This window comes from Onychomys torridus, chromosome 11, assembly GCF_903995425.1.
Source record: "Onychomys torridus chromosome 11, mOncTor1.1, whole genome shotgun sequence".
In the NCBI taxonomy this organism is placed as follows: Eukaryota; Metazoa; Chordata; class Mammalia; order Rodentia; family Cricetidae; genus Onychomys; species Onychomys torridus.
The window spans coordinates 37,937,330-37,954,971 of record NC_050453.1 but is presented as its reverse complement, the minus strand read 5'-3'; the positions used below and the strand labels follow the sequence as shown (position 1 = coordinate 37,954,971).

The following is a 17,642-nucleotide window of genomic DNA, read 5'->3' as shown; positions in this document are numbered from 1 at the left end:
CCGCGCGAGCCGGCGCCGCCCAGGATTGGCGTCGCTATGGTGACCGGCCCGCCCTCCACCGAGTACAGGCCAGCTGCTCAGACCCAGAACCGGCCGGAACCGAAACCCGAGCTGGTGTCCCAGACTGCAGTAATCCCGAGATTGTCTTGAGCCCCTGTCCAGCCCTCGGGACTCAGCCTATTCTGGGGCATGCCCGTGACCCCAAGGGAGTGACAGCAAGCCCTTAAATGGCCTTTGACAACCATTCAGCTGTGCCTCCCACATAAGGTCTCCCTTTGGTGCCCAGCCCTCGTAGGAGGTCAGCTTTCTGCCAACCCCACCACGAGGAAGGCGATAAAACCGGCCAAGCAGGAAGCGTTTTGTTGGCACAGAGTCAGCTGGAGGGAGGCGCTGTCCCGGGAATATGAGCAGGATTGAGCTGGAGGGCCAAGGTCGCCCCTGGTCCTCTGGAGAGGGAAATGAAACATCAGCTAGCAGTGGGCTTTCATGGGTGCCAATCCCGGAAAAGCAAGAGGAAGTCAGGTCGGGAGGTATTTGAGTTTTGGAAAGCCCCGAGTAAGGGGAACTTATATCACTTGAGAATTACAGAAGTTAGGATATGTACTTGCCCACTCCTAGCTAGGTTTTTGAAGCTGATCAGACATGCATGGTGATGCAGGCAGAGCTCTGAGTTCAGGACCAGCCTGGTCTACATACTGAGTTCCAGCCAGCTACGGCTACCTAGTGAGACTCTATGTTCAGAAAACATTAAAGACCCAGGCTTGGTCCCAAGTTTGGCATCCTGGGGAGGTAGGTGGTGGAAATTAGTCAGAGGTGAACCCTAGTAGAGGTCTTTGGGTTACTGGGTGGGTGGGTGAGCCATTTTGCTCTACCAACTGCTCCTGCCACGATTCCGGCTGCCCACTTTCTCCAGAGGCCTGTGAGTAATGAACTGGAACCTTCAAGGCGATGAACTAAAAAAAAATTTTTCCTTGATAACTCTCTGGTATTTGCCACAGTGGCACACCTTTATGCTTATTTGAAAACATTTAACTCATTCAATAAATATTTGAGCAGGAATGAGTCTGCTTATCTGAATAGGTCTATATTCTATTTGTAGACCGTGGGCGTTGATAGATAATTTACATGTCCACAGGGTTCGGCTTGCCTGGCGGACCGCCTAACTATTTCCGGTTCAGAATAGCCATCTTCGGGTCAGACATCTCGCGGGACTGGGACTCTGTGGCTTTACACGGTTGCATAAAGCACGTGCGCAGCCATGTAATCTACGGGCATGCATGGAGTACCCACAGGAGTTCCTGTACGCATGCGCAGCCCAACCTTTAAAAAGCCGGTGCCATCTTGCATGAGTCTCTTTCTCTCCGCCCCACCCCCCCCAATCTCCTCACCCACGTGTGTTTCACACGGGCCTGTCACCTCTATCCTCTTTAATAAAACTTTTCCGTGGTCTTGTGTTCGGGACGTGTTCCTAGCATCACTTAGATACTAACAGGCGTTACCTCACTGGTCCACACCCTGCCCTCTCCACACTTCAAGTCAGGATGCTGTGAAGAGCAGTCAGAGGAGTTTCATATTCAGTGCATGGCCACTTTTATTTCCTCGTGTAGCATTTATATGGAATGTGTAAAACCTCACACTGGAAGAAACGGGAGACTCTACTAGTGTGTACTGGAGAATTATAGTGTAAGTGGGGGCTAGTCCTGTTGGGCCCTGCCACCCCCCCTTCCTTGGGTAGCTGTTGCCTTGCTTGCTGACCTTGATCAGGTGTCCTCCCTATGCTAATGATTCCCTGCCAGTCAGTTTCCTTCCTCCTGAAGGCTCACCGGAAGTTCCTGTAAACAGCTAGGATGCAAGTATGTAAAACATCTGTAGCCAACTTCTGCCCTCCGGGGTTCCTCCCTTGTACTGTACGCCTGTATTTAAGGCCTCCTCCCTCCTTCAATAAGCGGCATTAGGCATTCTACGAGACAATAACCCGCTGTCTTGTCTGTTTTTAATCCTTAGCCCCGCGCTGAGGGGTGAACCTGTGGTAGTGGGGTGGCTACATAGTCCAATGGTAGGGTGCCTGCTTACGTGCTGAATTCAACAAAAAATGAAAAATGGAAAACAATACGGAAAAATTTGTTAAAACAACACGTTTTAAGACTATGGGGTAATCATCTCAGCTTTGCAACTTTTGAGTCCTGCTAGTAATAAGATGCTTTGGTTCAGATGTAGCATTTCACTGCAGATAAACTGGAAACTCCTTAGACTAACTTGTTTGCGAGACATTCCTTAAAAACAAACTTTGAGGTAAGCATTTCACCAGAAGTCCTCCCCACATTGATACAACAAATCCACACCTCAGTGTTTCTGTAAGTCTCGAAGTAGTTCTGTAAATTCGTCATATCCCATTCTCAGGGATTGGGGCTAGTGGCTGGAAAAGGCCTGAGAGCTCATGGGTGATGGGGACATCTAGAGGCTTCTGTGGGAACTACAGCTATGAGCGTTGGGCAATACCCAGTGGAGTCCAAAGACCCAAGGCTTTGGCTTTGCCTAAGAGCGTGTTATAACTGCAAAATCTGGAGTGTGGGGCCCCAGCCCTACTGAGTCAACATCTGCATGTGGCAGCTACTTCTAAGAGAAAATGGGTACTCAGTATCCTATTGAATTTATCTGGATGGGACCCCATTTTTCAAAAGACATCTTCCCAATACCACTGAAGGTAGCCAGAACCATGTCTTAAAAACAATCTCTGGGAACAACTCAAGCCTCTTATCTCCAAATAAACAAATTTGATAAACAAACTCTGAAAACATGAGGATGAATGTGTCCTAGCTCATCTGTTAAAGGTTCAACTTCCGTGGCCCCCAAGCACTTCTGGGACCCCCGTGGCCTGTGACTGTTTTTTCAAAGGAGGGTACACTCTGATAAGAGAGTGACATCAGGAAACCCATGACCCAGGCGCTGGCCAGGAGGGCAGGCTCTTGGGGTCCTGAATCTTTTGAGTTCACAGCTCCCCAGTTCTGGAGTCATGGGGTTTTTATTCTGTCATTGTCGAGACAGGGTCTCACTATCGCGATGCCGGCTGGCTTGGAACTCACGACATAGATGGGGCGGCCTTCAAACTTGTGGCACTCCCGCCTCTTACAGGCTAGCAGCCGTACATATACACACATATCAAATTTAGACCAGAATCTCCTTCAGTGGAGGTCCTGTGTGCTCATCCTCGACACCTCCCAAATCCTTCCCTGTTTCTAGAGCAAATTCACATCACTCCAGAGGCACTCGGTGCCTTCCAAGCAGCTCCCCCGCTGGCACCAGAGCAGTGGTTCTCAACCTCTGGGTCACAACCCCTTTTTGGGGTGGGGGAGTCGAATGACCCTTTCACAGGGGTCATCTAAGACACAGATAATTACATTACGATTCATAACAGTAGCAAAATTAGTCATGAAGTAGCAACGAAAACCATTCATGGTTGGGAGTCACCACATGAGGCACACTGTATTAAAGGGTCGCAGCTCTGGGAAGGTTGAGAACCACTGGGCTAGAGGCTTCTCAAGGGAAGGGCCAATCACTGCCATTTGGATGGCATGTTCCAATGCTCAGGACAATGTCTAAGCGTTTCATAGATTTGTACTGGGGTTGTACTGCCTACCCCTGCCTGTTTTAGAAAGCGGAAGCCGCTCAGCTGCAAGTTCTAGTCCCTGTCTGCTGAGGAGCAAAGGGTGGAGTCTGCAAAAAGATCTACGTGATCATTTGAATGAGGAATGCCCCCTCGATCTTGGGCATTTGAATACTTGGTCCCCAACTGATGGTGCTGTTAGGGAGGTTTGGACCTTGCTGGAGGAAGTATGTGACTGGAGCAAGAGGTTAGACCTGCCAGGTGGTGGTGGTGCACGCCTTTAATCACAGCACTCAGGAGGAAGAGGCAGGAACACCTGAGTTTGAACTTGGTCTCCGGAGCAAGTTCCAGGACAGCCCGGGCTACACAGAGAAACTATGTCTCGAAAAAGAAGAGCTTAAAGGCTCCTGCTACTTCAACTTCGTGGTGCTTTGAGCTTGTGGTTGAAGATGTGAGCCCACAGCTTCTGCTCCAGCCACCATACCCGCTACCTCTGCTCCACCATTGTGGACCCTTATCCATTTGAACTGTAAGCCCAAATAAACTTTTTCATCTACAAGCTGCCTTGGTCATGGTGTTTTATCACAGCAACAGAAAACTAATCAGATCTGTACATGGTGAGCCAGGGAGGAACACGGGCTGGCTTCAGCCTCTGTGTGATATTCAAATGCTACACAACTATGCAGCAAACCCAGAGGAAATCCAAACTCTGCTTGTCTGGTTGAGGATTCAGATAGTGGATTCCACTTCAAAAATGAAATCCTGGGTATCCTAAGAATTCTAATCAGGGGAATCAGCTCTGTTTCTGCTTGTAGAGTGCTGTGCTACTCAGGATTCCTAGTTCTTCATCTAGCAAGAAGCTTGAGAAAGGAGCTAACTACTAAACATCCAGGAAGTCCTGAAGACTTTGAAGTCTGGTACAGCCGACTGTGTGGGTCTTGCAAGGGCTTGTGAGGAAGACTATGGTGCTCACCCACTGGAAGCAATCCCTATGGAAGTTTAAGTAGAGGCACAGAGTGTAACACTTTGTCCCTTAAAACAGGAAGATGGAATAGGAGCATGGTGGGGGGATGTTTAGCAGGAAAACATGATACAATAATATATATTAAAATCTTTATTTCAGAATTGAAACCCATAGAACACTTAGAAGTTTGTTTGGTGTCTTACCAAATACAGCCTCTGTCTGCACAATAGCTCCAAGAGGAAATCCTAGGCAGGTCAAACAAGAGGGCAGAGATGCCTATACCACCCTTAAATAAATTAGCTTCCCAGTAAGTTATTCCCAGCTTCCCCCAATAGTTTGTGACAGTGCAGTACCCAACCCCCACTCACCACCCAGACTAGAGAAATACAGGGGGACAAGCCAGCCTCCCCTGAGAAGCAAGTTTCACAGTGAGACCACCTGGCTCAGCAGACTGCTCGGGAGATGCTTGATAAACATTCTCACCTTTACTGGACAAGTCCTTTCTCAGTGTCAGTCAGTATTTCCTTGTGTCAAAGGAAATTAATTGTCTTGGCAGAATACACAGGGCCACACTAACTCAAACTCCTCACCTTTCCTGACCCCAGATCGCAGGCCGCAAGGGAGCTGACAGCGGCTGTCTAATGATCACAAGAGAAGGTCACTTGCTGACCAGGGACCCAGGGAGGAATGAGAAGAGAGGCTGAAGGGATACAGTGCATGGAGATGGGAAGCCGAAGCGTGAGAGTTTTAGAGAAAACAGGAATTTCTTTGGATGGCAATGCTGTCTCCAGCACTGGGAAAATAGAGAAACTGTCAGGATTCACTTGCTAAAATAATCTATAATAAATGAACCCGAATTCCTCCACTTTCTCCTTAAAATTTAGTCTGACACTCTAAGCCTGAGTGCAAACAGGGAGACATACCTTTACCCAGATTCCCCACTGCGACCAGACCCATGTGTTTGAGAGGTGGGAGCAGATGAAGGGACAGTGGTGGTCCTGGTCTCTTGGATTTGTAGTAAGTGTATTCCTCTATGCGGATGCTCAGATGGCAAACGTAACTTAGAGTTGACCAAAATCCCTGATGACGTGATTATAACGGCCCAAATCCCAGTAAATGACCCCAAGAGAGGCCAGAGTTACAATACTTTTTAAAATGTATCTTTTTTTGGCCTGGGCATTGATGGTGCACGCACTCGGGAGGCAGAGGCAGGCGGATCTCTGTGAGTTCGAGGCCAGCCTGGGCTACAGAGTAAGTTCCAGGACAGGCTCCAAAGCTACACAGAGAAACCCTGTCTACAATAACAAAAACAAACACACAAATAAATAAAAAAGCATCTTTTCCCCCCTCAACAGAACTTTGTGTCTATAAATTTGGGGCTAGAAGCTTATGGCTGCTCCACCCCTGCCTGCCACGCTGAGATTTGCCCAAATATACCTTTCCTAGCTTGCTGCAACCCCATAAGAACACAGATTATATCCTAATTGCTGTGTCAGAGACTCCACTGGCTCAATTCTAACTTCATCCACTGTGGGCCGAGGACCTGCTAAAGCCGTTAGTATGAGAACCAAGTGTGAAATGACCATTCTGGAGGAAAGATAAGACATTTTTTCAAAGCAGCTTTTCGGCCTCTTCTCGTTCTCACAAGAATCTTGTGCCTTCAGCATCCCAAGTGAGGTGTCTTGTCACTCATTTTTGCCAGTGTGTCCCCCAGAGTGCCGCACCACACTTAGTCAACTCTGAGGTGAGGGAGGGCTGACTGCTGCCATCTGCTGGCTGCCACTTTGCTAAAAACTAGCCATGCTAATCTCAAATTCAACTGTGAATTTCCTGGAATTTACACACCACGTGGCCTGAAAACTGGACTCAATGCCTCCTTTTACTAAAACTATTTCAGTGTTTTGTGCTAATATTTGTTTTCTTAAGTTTAATACCCAAATTTGGAAAAAAAAAAACAAAAAAAACAAAAAACAAAAAAAAAAACGTGTAGCCTATTCCTTATCTAACTCAAAATGTGCATAAAATGTACAAACTTTCCTAATTTCATGCCTTTTAAAAGTTCTTCTAGGGTGGTGGTGGTGCACGCCTTTAATCCCAGTACTCTGGAGGCAGAGGCAGGCAGATCTCTGTGAGTTCGAGGCCAGCCTGGTCTATAAATTGAGTTCCAGGAAAGGTTCCAAAGCTACACAGAGAAACCCTGTCTCAAAAAACAAAAACAAAAAAACAAAAACAAAACAAAACAAAAAAAAAAAACCCAAACAAACAATTAAAAAAGGATAAAAGTTCTTCTAGGTTTCAACATGAGAAACCTAGGGGCTTAAACTCAAGGTAGTTGCATCAAGCCAGGCTCCATGGCTGGCACTAAATGTCAAACATAGCACTGAAAGGCTGTTCTTGACAGAAGTCCAAAACTGGACAAGAGGCAGAGGAAACCCACAGAGCTGAGTGAGGACACTGACTCTAGCCCGATAACTTACCACAGCTTCTTACATGTCCAATGACTGCCAACATACCGAACTGAACCGAAACTTGATAGTGCTGCAAGGAGATGAAAGAATTCTACCACACCATGGGTTCAGACTCCAAACAAGACCGAAGGATAGAATCTGGATTCGATATGAACTACAGCATATCTTTCTCAGTTTCATGGCTGAGAAGGCTTAAAATCTTATCTGCTACCTGCAGGGCCCATATCACAAGCTCGGTCCAGCTACCAGCAAGATGTTTTCCCATGAGAAAGGCACAGACAAGGCCATCAACCTCCTCAGAACAGCAGTATCACTGTCAAATGCCACACACCTTAGACAGCCAGGCATGGTTGCTCATTCTTAAAATCCTAGCATGTGGAAGGCTGAGGCAGGAGAACTGCTGCCAGTTCAAAGCCAGCCTGGGTTAAATACTATGTTCCAGACCAGCATGGGCTAGAGCAAGAGTCTATGGTTTACCTCAAAATAAACAATGCCAATGAGAGAAAGGGGGTGAGGGAGGAAAACCAAGGATGACAGAGATCACAGGGACCTAACGTATTATTGCAGTTTTGCTACTTTGGGCAAAAAGTAGGCAAGGGGGTAAATTAGCGTCTATAGGGGATCATTCCTGGGTGGTAATCATATTTCCTCTAGAGACCATTTTGGTTAATTTGAACAGAACCTAAATACAGGGGAAGCTCATTTTCATGACCGTCAGTCATCTTCCTGGTTCTATAGCATGAGTCCCTCCCTCTTCTCTTCCCTGAGATGTCAAATCCACAGCACTCAACAGCTAAGAAGCCTAACACCCTCCTGCCCTTCCCTTCCCTTCCTCCATCTTGGAAATGGGTCTCCTCCAGCACTATGCTCTCTGTCTGGACATTTTCAGTCTGACTAGTTTTGCCTTTGTTGATTTTGCTTTTGTTTTTGCAGACACGGACTGCAGAGTGAGTCTACAGGGTCCATGGGCGTGGAGAACGACGGCAGGGCTCACCGCAGACACGCACTTTCAAGCCAACTCCTCAGCCAGTGCCGCACCTCTTTGTCCCTTGGTGTGGGGACAAGACTGAGCTGAGCCGGTCCCTGCTGCTTGAATGGGCAATTGTGAGGACGCCAGGTGAATCCACAGACAAGCTCCCGCGCGTGCGGACACTGCAGAGAAGGCCAGGCACACCCAGGGCCACCCTGTCTTCTACCACCAGAACCTGCTGCTGGCCACTTCCGGCCATCACATGCCATTTGGAATTGATTGTGCTGTTTTTCTTTGTAAAAGTCAGCCCCACTTGTTCCCTGTTCAGAGTTACAAGTGGGAGAGCGGCATCCTGTCTTCCACCAGCACAGGATCCGTCCCAAACTGGTCAGTACACTGCTTGATGGTGACAAGGACATTCAGAAGCCGCTGGTCCACAGTGTCCAAGTGTGGATCAGAGAGCACAGGGGAGATGGGGTCGTGGGCCATGGCAGATTTTAAGGCAGACTTTAGCACGCCATTCTTTAGGTAGTTCAGTCTGTTCCAGGTTGAAACCCGAATGCTGAAAGAAAAGTTTTAAAGAAAGTTACATAACATCTCCCCATCCAATTCAGTGTAAAGCTTGGAGAGTAGGAAAGCCTTTTAAAAATCATTTATTTTTAAATATTTTTAAAATATTTCAACTAAAAAAATACCACTTCTCTTTCAAACTTGCCTCTGTATTAGAAGTAAGCTGCATCGACATGTTGTAAATTTTTGGGAGTAATTAGAGATATGTACACAGATTTATACATATTCACTGCAGTAAGAGGAAAACTGAACCAATCTAAATGTCTAACACGTGAAAAATAACGCCAAATTATGGCTAATTCATCAGGGAAATATCATGCAGCCATTAAAAAGGTTTGGAATTTGAGTGGCATGGGGTAATGCCCATCATAATTATGTTAGAATTGACAAATTTAGAGAGAAAAACTTTCATTTCCTGTCTGTAGGGAAACTAAAGTGTATAATTACAGTGATGAAACTATAGGGTTAGAATGAAGTTCACGATGTTAACAGGAGTTATCCTTAGACACTCAGGGGTGACTGTAACATCATTGAATATCTTTGAATTTTAAAAATTCTAATATTGATAGAAAAATATTTACTATAAAAATACCTATTTTTTGCTAAGAGATGATGGCACACGCCTTTAACCCCAGCACCGGGGAGGCAGAGGCAGGTGGATCTCTGAGTTCAAGGCCGGCTTGGTCTTCAGAGCAAGTTTCAGGACAGCCAGGGCTACACAGAGAAACCCTGTCACAACGCCTGCGGGCCCCCCCTCCCTGAAAAAAAAAAATCTACTTTATTGGACGGAGATGGCTCAGCACCTAAGAGCACTTATTGCTCTTGGAGAGGACCTGTGCTCAGTTTCCAGAACCTACTCCGAGTTGCTCACAGTTGCCTGTAACTCCAGCTCCAGGGGACCCGATGCCTTCTTCTGGCTGACACTGCATTCCCACAGACACACAGACACACACACACACACACACACACACACACACACACACACACACACACACGATTTAAACTTTTAAAGAGATTATCTATTTTCCTAAGTTATTTCACTACCTGATTGCTATGGTTTGGATATTTATCCCTGAATAGAACTCCCGTGGGGATTCAGTTAGCACTGTAACAGTACTAAGAGCTGAGACCCTGAAGAGGTGACCAATGAGGGCAGAGGGTTCAGCGGAGCTGATGCTGCCCAGTCTCCTGCCAAGTGGCTAACAGTAAGAAAGCTCTCTCAGGGCTCCAGGGTTTTGATATTGGGCTTCCCAGCTTCTAGAGCTGTGAGCCAATAAATTTCTGTTCTGGGTTGGTAAGATGGTTTAACAGGTAAAGGCAGTTGCCACATACGCCTGGCGACTGGAGTCTGACCCTGGAAACCATGTAAAAGGTGGATGGAAAGTCACGTACGGAAGTTGTCCTCTGACCTCCACTGTACACCTGGCACACAAGCCCAAACCTCCACAATGCATACAAACACACACACTAAAAATAAAATAAGTTTAAAGGGGATGTCTCGGTTTGTGATATCCTCCTATAGCAGGATGAAGCAGACTAAATGACCAACTAACGAGAACTGATTCATCTCAGAAGTTCTTACCTCTCTGTGGGTACAGGAGAAGAGGTAACCAGGCAGGAAGAAAGGCTGACTTTGAGAGAAGCAGACTGCTTTATAGCTACTTAAAGTAAGGAAGAGCGATCTCTGTACATGGACTACATGCGTTGGGCAGTTTCCTTATTTTGAATTATAGTCTAGCTGCACAGAGCACCAGAGCTTCAATTGACTGACCCACACCTACTTCTCACTCTTCAATACATGCCTCTCCAAAACGGACAGAGTCCCTTCCATTGTGTCTCTTCATAAGCTCCTCAGAAGAGGGCCAGTGCAGCAGGAAGGGGCTCACTCAGTGCCCTGGCTACAATAGAGTATGTAGTTTAGTGATGCAGAGCCACAGGAGCTGTGTTTCTGGGCTGACAGCACCAGGGTGTTCCCAGACCTGCTTTCAGCAGTCAAATGAGGCAAATCCTGCCGTTTCTTGATATGCAAACTTCAAAGCCAGTGGGAGAAGGACCTGAACAGCAGCTCCTGGAGAGACTGTGGTTCATTTTCTTGATTTACTTCTCCATTCCTTTATTCTCTAATATATTTAAATCACTTATTAAATACTTAGAGAAAGTTATTTTTGGATTAGACAATTTCAAACTAATATACACAAACTCCAGGTGGGAGGATTGAAACCAACAGGAAACCAGATATAGCAACCAAGAATATAGATTATAACAGATTAAAAAAACTTTTTTTTGAGATTGTCTCACTCTGTAGCCCTGGCTGGCCTGGAACTCACCATGTAGACCAGAGTAGCCTCAAACTCACAGGGATCAACCTGCTTTTGCATCCTAGGTGCTGAGGTTAAATCCTAGCTAGATTATTTTTAGTAGGTGGTAGGGATATTAAGCCAAACACACACATATTACTATAGACACCACAAACTTACTAATGCAAAATTCAAAATGAATTCTGAGCTTTGGGTGACCTGCCTCTACTTTCCCCTCAGCACTGTCAGGGTGTACAGGGGTTCTGGGCTGTAAAAGTAGGAAAAGCAATTGGGATGTGTTAAGGTCAAGAACACTGATGTACCGGCACCTGAACCTGAAGGAGGCAATGCAGGCAGACACATCTGCTGTGCATAACTTACATGCAACACTGATAGAGAGGGGCAAGAATGCTTCTCTCGTCCAGCGAGGGGTTCCCAAAGCTGAGAATTAAATTAAGACAGTGAGTTAGGTGCAAGTATTTGTTCCCTTCAGCATCAAAGCAAGAGCATATCCTGTAAAAACCCAACTGTGATCCTAGATAATTTCATGCTCCAACAGATCAAATCATTTAAATTAAAAATAAGCCAGGCATGACTAATTAGACACAGGATCATTAACAGCCTGAAGTAAAGTATCAAACAGTAAACTAACTTGTGTAACAAGGACCCTTTTCCTGCCAAGATGTAAGATGCGGGACCATAGCTGTGGCGCCACACTATGAGTTCCCAGTGGAAAGGGACAAGGCAGAAATCCTAAGTCTGTACAGTTTTTAAATGGTGTGGTGAGAACTCCCTGCTAGAGTCCCCCAGAAGGCAGGTGGATGTGACTTCCAGAAAACCATACTCCTACAAGCAGTCCTGCTAACAGCTTCAAAGCAGACAGACAGACTGCCCAGGGGCTTTCAGAGGCCAAGACAGAACAACCAGAGCAGACACAGAAATGTATTCCATTAGAAAAGGTGATCTGGGAAAATGATCACTCTTTGGGGTGAAACTGAGTTTCTTTGTGTAGCCTTGGCTGCTCTGGAACTTGCTCTGTAGACCAGGAAGGTCTCAAACTCATGGAGATCTGCCTGCCTCTGCCTCCCAAGTGCTGGGATTAAAGGAATACGCCACCACTGCCCAGCCCCTTCCATTCTTTTCCTGGAATCTTTCTTTAATGACTGGAGAACCCACTAGCCCTGATGACAGTGCAGACAAAGTAGCTGCTATCCTTTGAATATTTTTGCTGCCCACAAACTCCTGTTCCTATTTAATCCACAACGAAAGACTATTAGAAAATGAGGCTATTGGGAGATTAAGTGCAGCATAGTTTTGATCGCAAGTCCTCACATCCCAGGCCCCACGCTCATCTGCCAAGGCACTAGTTGCCAGCTCTAGCACTACTGAGGTGAAGAAGTCTTCAGGAGGTGGGGCCCAGCAGAAGTTAATTCACTGGTGTGCATTCTTGATGGGGATTTGGGGACCCTGGCTTCTTTTTTGGTTGTTCTCTGTTTCCCAAATGCCACGAGGCCAGCAGCTTTGCTCTAAATGTGCTCTCAGCCATAATGATTCTGCCTCATCACAGGCCTCAAACAATGAAGCCATCAACTGAAATGAGCCCTTCATTCCTACAAGTTGACTTATGGCAGTATTTGTTTCGGAGGGCTGAGCAGCACAGGACCCTAGAGAATGCGCCTCTTGGGTTGGGGATTTAGCTCAGTGGTAGAGCGTTGCCTAGCTAGAAAATGCACCTAGAGACCCTAGAGAATGCACCTCTTGCACACAGACACGGACAACACAGTCTTGCTGTACCTTTTGGCATTATCAAGAAGGATAAGCATGCTAGCGCCTTCATCGTCTTGAAAGCTTTCATAGTGATGGCGGTCGGCATTGCCAATCAAGTAATCAAAGACAGCAGTGTCAATGATGTCCAAGAGGCGTGGGCCTGAGTCATAGGGGGACGTTTTCTTCACAGCATCACAGTAGCTCTCATCATATTCCCACCTGGAGGCAAGGAGCATCATAAGGGTTACTGAGTGCCAGCTACACCTGACTACAGAGTTTAGCTCCTAAGAGTCCTACAAAAGCCATACGCTAACAGTTTGGTTGCCAGCTGTGATGTCATTAGGAGGTGGGGGCTTGTGGCAGAAGTTGACAGCAAGCCTAGGAGGAGGATATGGCTACTCTGGCTTTCCTTTCCTTCTCTCACTGTCTGCTTGCTAGCCACCCTGAGGAGAGGGACTCTCCCCACAGCATCTGTGTGCTGCCTTGATACTGTGTTACCACAGCCTCGGCAACAGAGCAGCCCACGCTGGCCTGAGACTGGGCTGAGACTTTAGGAACTGTGAGCCAAAAGAACCTTTCTTCTTTTAAAACACTAGGCATTTTGTTAGTGACAGAAAGCTAATGAAGAACATTGGTACCAAGATAGTCCCAACAATGACCCTACCTCTGACAGCGGGATTCAAAGGCCTTTGGAATTGGTCTGCAAAATTAGAAAATTTAGAGGTGCAAACTAAGGAAAGCAGAGGTGCTGGAAGCACAAATTCTGGAAGGTTCTGGAAGGGGTAAGAGGCTGGCAGGGTGCAGACCGCAAAAGCTGTGCTGATAGGTTTGGGATGGAACAGGGACTCCACTGGAAGTATATTAGAGGCTTACCATGTTACATTCTTTTTTTTTTTTTTTTTTTAATTTATTTATTTTATGTGCATTGGTGTTTTTGCCATGAGTGTTGGGTCCCCTGAAACTGGCATTATAGACAGTTGTGAGCTGCCATGTGGGTGCTGGAGCTATTGGACCTTTAGGTGTGATGGAAGTTGAGTCACTGGGCACATGCCTTGAAGAGATAATGGGGATATTCCAGGGAGTCCCTGCCTAGAGGGTTTGTCCCAGCCTTTTCTCTTGCCTTTGCTTTCCGGAATCGATGGTATAAGCAGCCTCTGCCACCACATGCTTCTGTAATGATGCACTGTGTGGCTAAAGTGACCTATGGGCTGAACTTCTCAAACTGTGAGGCAGAATTAACCTTTCCTCTTCTTAGTGATAGAAAGATGGCTGACACATTAGCACTGCTGAAAACAGGGACAAGGCCTGACTAGCAGGTTTGCCCATAACGGACAAGTCTTTTCACTGGACAGATGGCTGGCTCCTATTCAGGAAGGGCGACTGGCGTGGTACAGCAAAGCATTAAGTCATGGCTCACAGGAGCATTTACCTGGCCAATTTGCCTTCTCGGTAAGTCCTGCCCCAGGGGTGTCGATGTTTCTGCAGAGGCCACACATCTGGAAGCCAAAGTGTGATGGATCCCTCCATCATGTCTCCATCAGCACATGCTGGCTCTGTTTCTCGGCAGTAATAGCACTTCCCATAGAAACACGTATTGTTCCCTGCAGGATGGAAATGAGCCAGATATACTTAAGGAAGAAAATTAAGAAGCCAAATTCTTCCCTAAACAAGATCAAACAGCTAAGCAAACAGGCATCGTGAAAATTAAAATCCTGATGTTAGTCCATTTCACACACGTGTTTTCCTATATAGGTAATAAAAGCAGACAGTATAAAACAATCCCCAATGAATGAAAAGCTATATACTGGAAAACCAATCTTCCTGTGTCTCCCTTCTACCCAGCCTCTCTCCCAGAAGTGAACTACCATTACAGTCTTGCTCTCAACTCAAAAGAATTAATGGAAAATAATGTCTTCCTGTTCTTTATCAGAGCTGAGGTTTTGGCCAAAGTACCCAGAGGAGAGTGAGTTTGGTCACATGTGGGGGAGGCAGGAGCAGGTGAGCAAACACACTGAGGGTAATGGGAACTAGGTCTCTCACAGATGGAGAAGGAAGAAAAGACGGTCCAAGTAAATACTGCCATAAATTAGAATCAGACACTGGTTTTAATATACACCCAGAGATAAAGACACAGATGTGTGTATATGCACTTGTACATGTATCTGTGTGTATAAACATGTACTTCCTACTCTGCCCTTGAAGAGAACCTAGAAACAATGAGATCTAGGACTTATTCAAACATCGGTTTCCCATCCTTCTCCCTCTCTCTTCTTGTGGCAATAGGGCCTCATACATGCAAGGCTACTCTACCACTGAGCTATATACCCAGTCCTCTTCTTAATTTTTGAGGCAGGCCTTGAACTTACAAGGCCTCTAGCTGGAATTAGAGGCTTAAACCACAAAGCCCAGCTTCACATAACATTTTCTAAAGACCATTTTAGTGCTATATTAAAGAGGGGGGCCTCACTGAACAAGTAGTTGCGTCCAGGGCTGAGTCAGGGAAGGTTGTACTACCCTGCCATCACCAGTAGTAAGGAAGTACTCAAAGAACAATGAGACCATTCCAAGGACCTGAACTGGTCTGTAGGGTTCCCAATGGCTACATCTGTGGCAGTCAGAATATCAACATAAAAAAATAATAGTCAGAAATGGCAACTCAGAAAGTCAGATTGAGTGAGTTCATCATGATATGAATAAAGAAATGCATGAGAAGAGTTCTCTCTAAACAGAATGTCTACCAAGAAAGTTCAAAGCAATAACAGAATTTAAAATGTACTATTTCACAACTATCATAAAGAACTGATTCTAACACAAATGATCAATGAGCTAAAACTGGGGATGAAAGTTTGATAAGGAATGGAGTATTTATGTAGTTCTGCCTGGGGATGTGATGCTAGGTAGCAGAGAGTATTCTTAGCATGCATGAGGCTCTAGGGTCAACCCCCACCTCAGTATTGGGAGGGGGCGGGAAAGCATTTGGATATTAATATAGTTGTAGAGTAGCCTGTATAAATAACACCTCCCCAGTTCTGGGACTATAAGTGCATGCCACCACCATGCTTAGGTTGGGAGGCCGAGGCCTTTTACATTATTAAAAAATAATTTACTTAATTTTATGTTCATTGGTGTGAGGACGTCAGATCCCTTGGAATTGGAGTTACAGATAGCTGTAATCTGCCTGGGAATTGAACCCAGGTCTTCTGGAAGGGCAGTCAGTGTTCTTACTCTCTTCAACCCCAAGGCCAGTCTAATAAAGACCCTTTACATATTTTTTTCATTCTATCAGTTCTGTTCCCTTAGGGAACTCTGAACAACACACTGGTCAAACACAAAAGAACAGAGAAGTTCTTAAATGTAACATGAAAGGGTTTTTCCAAGACAGGGTTTCTCTGTGCAGCTTTGGTGCCTGTCCTGGATCTCACTCTGTAGACCAGGCTGGCATCGAACTCACAGAGATCTGCCTGGCTCTGCCTCCTGAGTGCTGGGATTAAAGGTGAGTGCCACCTCCACCTGGCATGAAAGGTTTTTATAATATATTAAGTGAAAAGAATGAGATGCAGAAGTTATTAATGTATACTATAGATTGTGTAGAATGGTAGAACTAAATATAAATGTATATTTATATTCATACAAAAGGAAACCATTATTAAGAGAGGTTACTGCTAGGCTAAGAAGAAAAAATAAGATGCAGAAGTATGTATAGTATACTATACAGTATGTGGAATGGTAGTATTGAATATAAACATGTCTATAAAAAGAAATAAAGCACTAGTACAGGAACTGGAAAACATGTAGTCCTTTTGATGCTTGACGCATGTTAACTGAATAAATTATTGATTCAAAAATTAAAACACACACACACAAAACAAACAAAAAACCAAAACAAGCAAACAAACAAAAAAACACTTAGAAATTAAGACAATCTGTGGGGTAAAATCCAAACACTTGAGTTTGGTAAATAAGAGTCTTATTTAGGGTAAGAAGTATAATATATTAGTTTCTTATCTAATGTGGTTTATTCAGATTTCTAGAGTTAAAATATAAATTTGGGAGTTGAGGCTAGAGATCGAACTCTAGAGACTTGTGCATACTAAGCAAGTGCTCTAACTGAGCTATATAAAATATAAACTACTTTAGTAAGAGACTGCATGATACTGAGCATGTAATTACAGCCCTTCAAGCATGCTCATTTCTCTGCTGTCAGAGAATGAAAAGAAAGACGTCTATGCCAGTCTTAGTGTGAGGCCAATCAACAGCATCTATTCCTCCCAAATAGGACTAAATGTGCTTTTCCTGATTTCAGTACCCATTACACTCTGTGAGCCTGAGCCTCGGCCTCTGACCACTTCCTGGACATACTCAACGGTGGAAACTGCTTTTCTTATCACTGAAGTTCTCCTTCCTCTCCTTGGGTGAACTATCAGATCTAAGTCTCCATCTCAGCTTTTTCTCCGTCAGCTACACTACATGACTAGTTCATATAAACTCCTAGATGATCCTGAAACGAAATATCCAAAATCAGATGCACTCTGCATGTTATCCTTTTCCACACCCCTCAGCTAACTGCTTGTGTATTCACTTGACTATCCAATCTAGAAATGTGGAGTCATTCTTCAGTTCCCTCCCTGCTTATTGCTCCTCCGGGCTGAGGTGTTCATCACACTGTTCACATTCCAGTTCGTGAATCTTTCCTAATCCCTCTATCCCATCCTTATCTTGGTTCTGACTCTTGAAATCACTTCTCATCCCCCATCACTATTCACCGTCTACAATACTGCCGAAATTAACTTTGTAAATTCAAATATGATGACTTCATGTTCAGATTCTCTAAACAGCTCCCCAATGCTCGAGGGGAGTCTTGACCCCTTAGCATGATGCACAGACCCTTCAGTGACCCTGTCCTGACTGCTTCCTCTCCTCAGTCTGAACCCACACACACCTTCCCCTGGAGCTCACACACGTGCCTCCTGTATTCCTAACCACCCTGTCCATCTGTCCTCAG

The 17,642-nt window shown here is 45.5% G+C and overlaps 1 protein-coding gene across 3 annotated transcripts in view; it reads right to left on the bottom strand.

The window, feature by feature from the left end:
• Window positions 1–7,037: 7,037 nt before the first annotated feature.
• The window catches only part of Fam20b (FAM20B glycosaminoglycan xylosylkinase), a 36,721-nt gene continuing 26,116 nt past the window's right edge, over window positions 7,038–17,642 (bottom strand). For all 3 annotated transcript variants that reach the window (XM_036202221.1, XM_036202218.1, XM_036202220.1), the window contains exons 5-8: window positions 14,070–14,241; window positions 12,668–12,859; window positions 11,255–11,314; window positions 7,038–8,568 (exon numbers count right to left, since the gene is read on the bottom strand). In XM_036202221.1, the coding sequence (XP_036058114.1) occupies window positions 8,337–8,568; window positions 11,255–11,314; window positions 12,668–12,859; window positions 14,070–14,241 (656 nt within the window). In that variant the 3' untranslated portion in view covers window positions 7,038–8,336. The remainder of the gene's footprint in view (window positions 8,569–11,254; window positions 11,315–12,667; window positions 12,860–14,069; window positions 14,242–17,642) is intronic.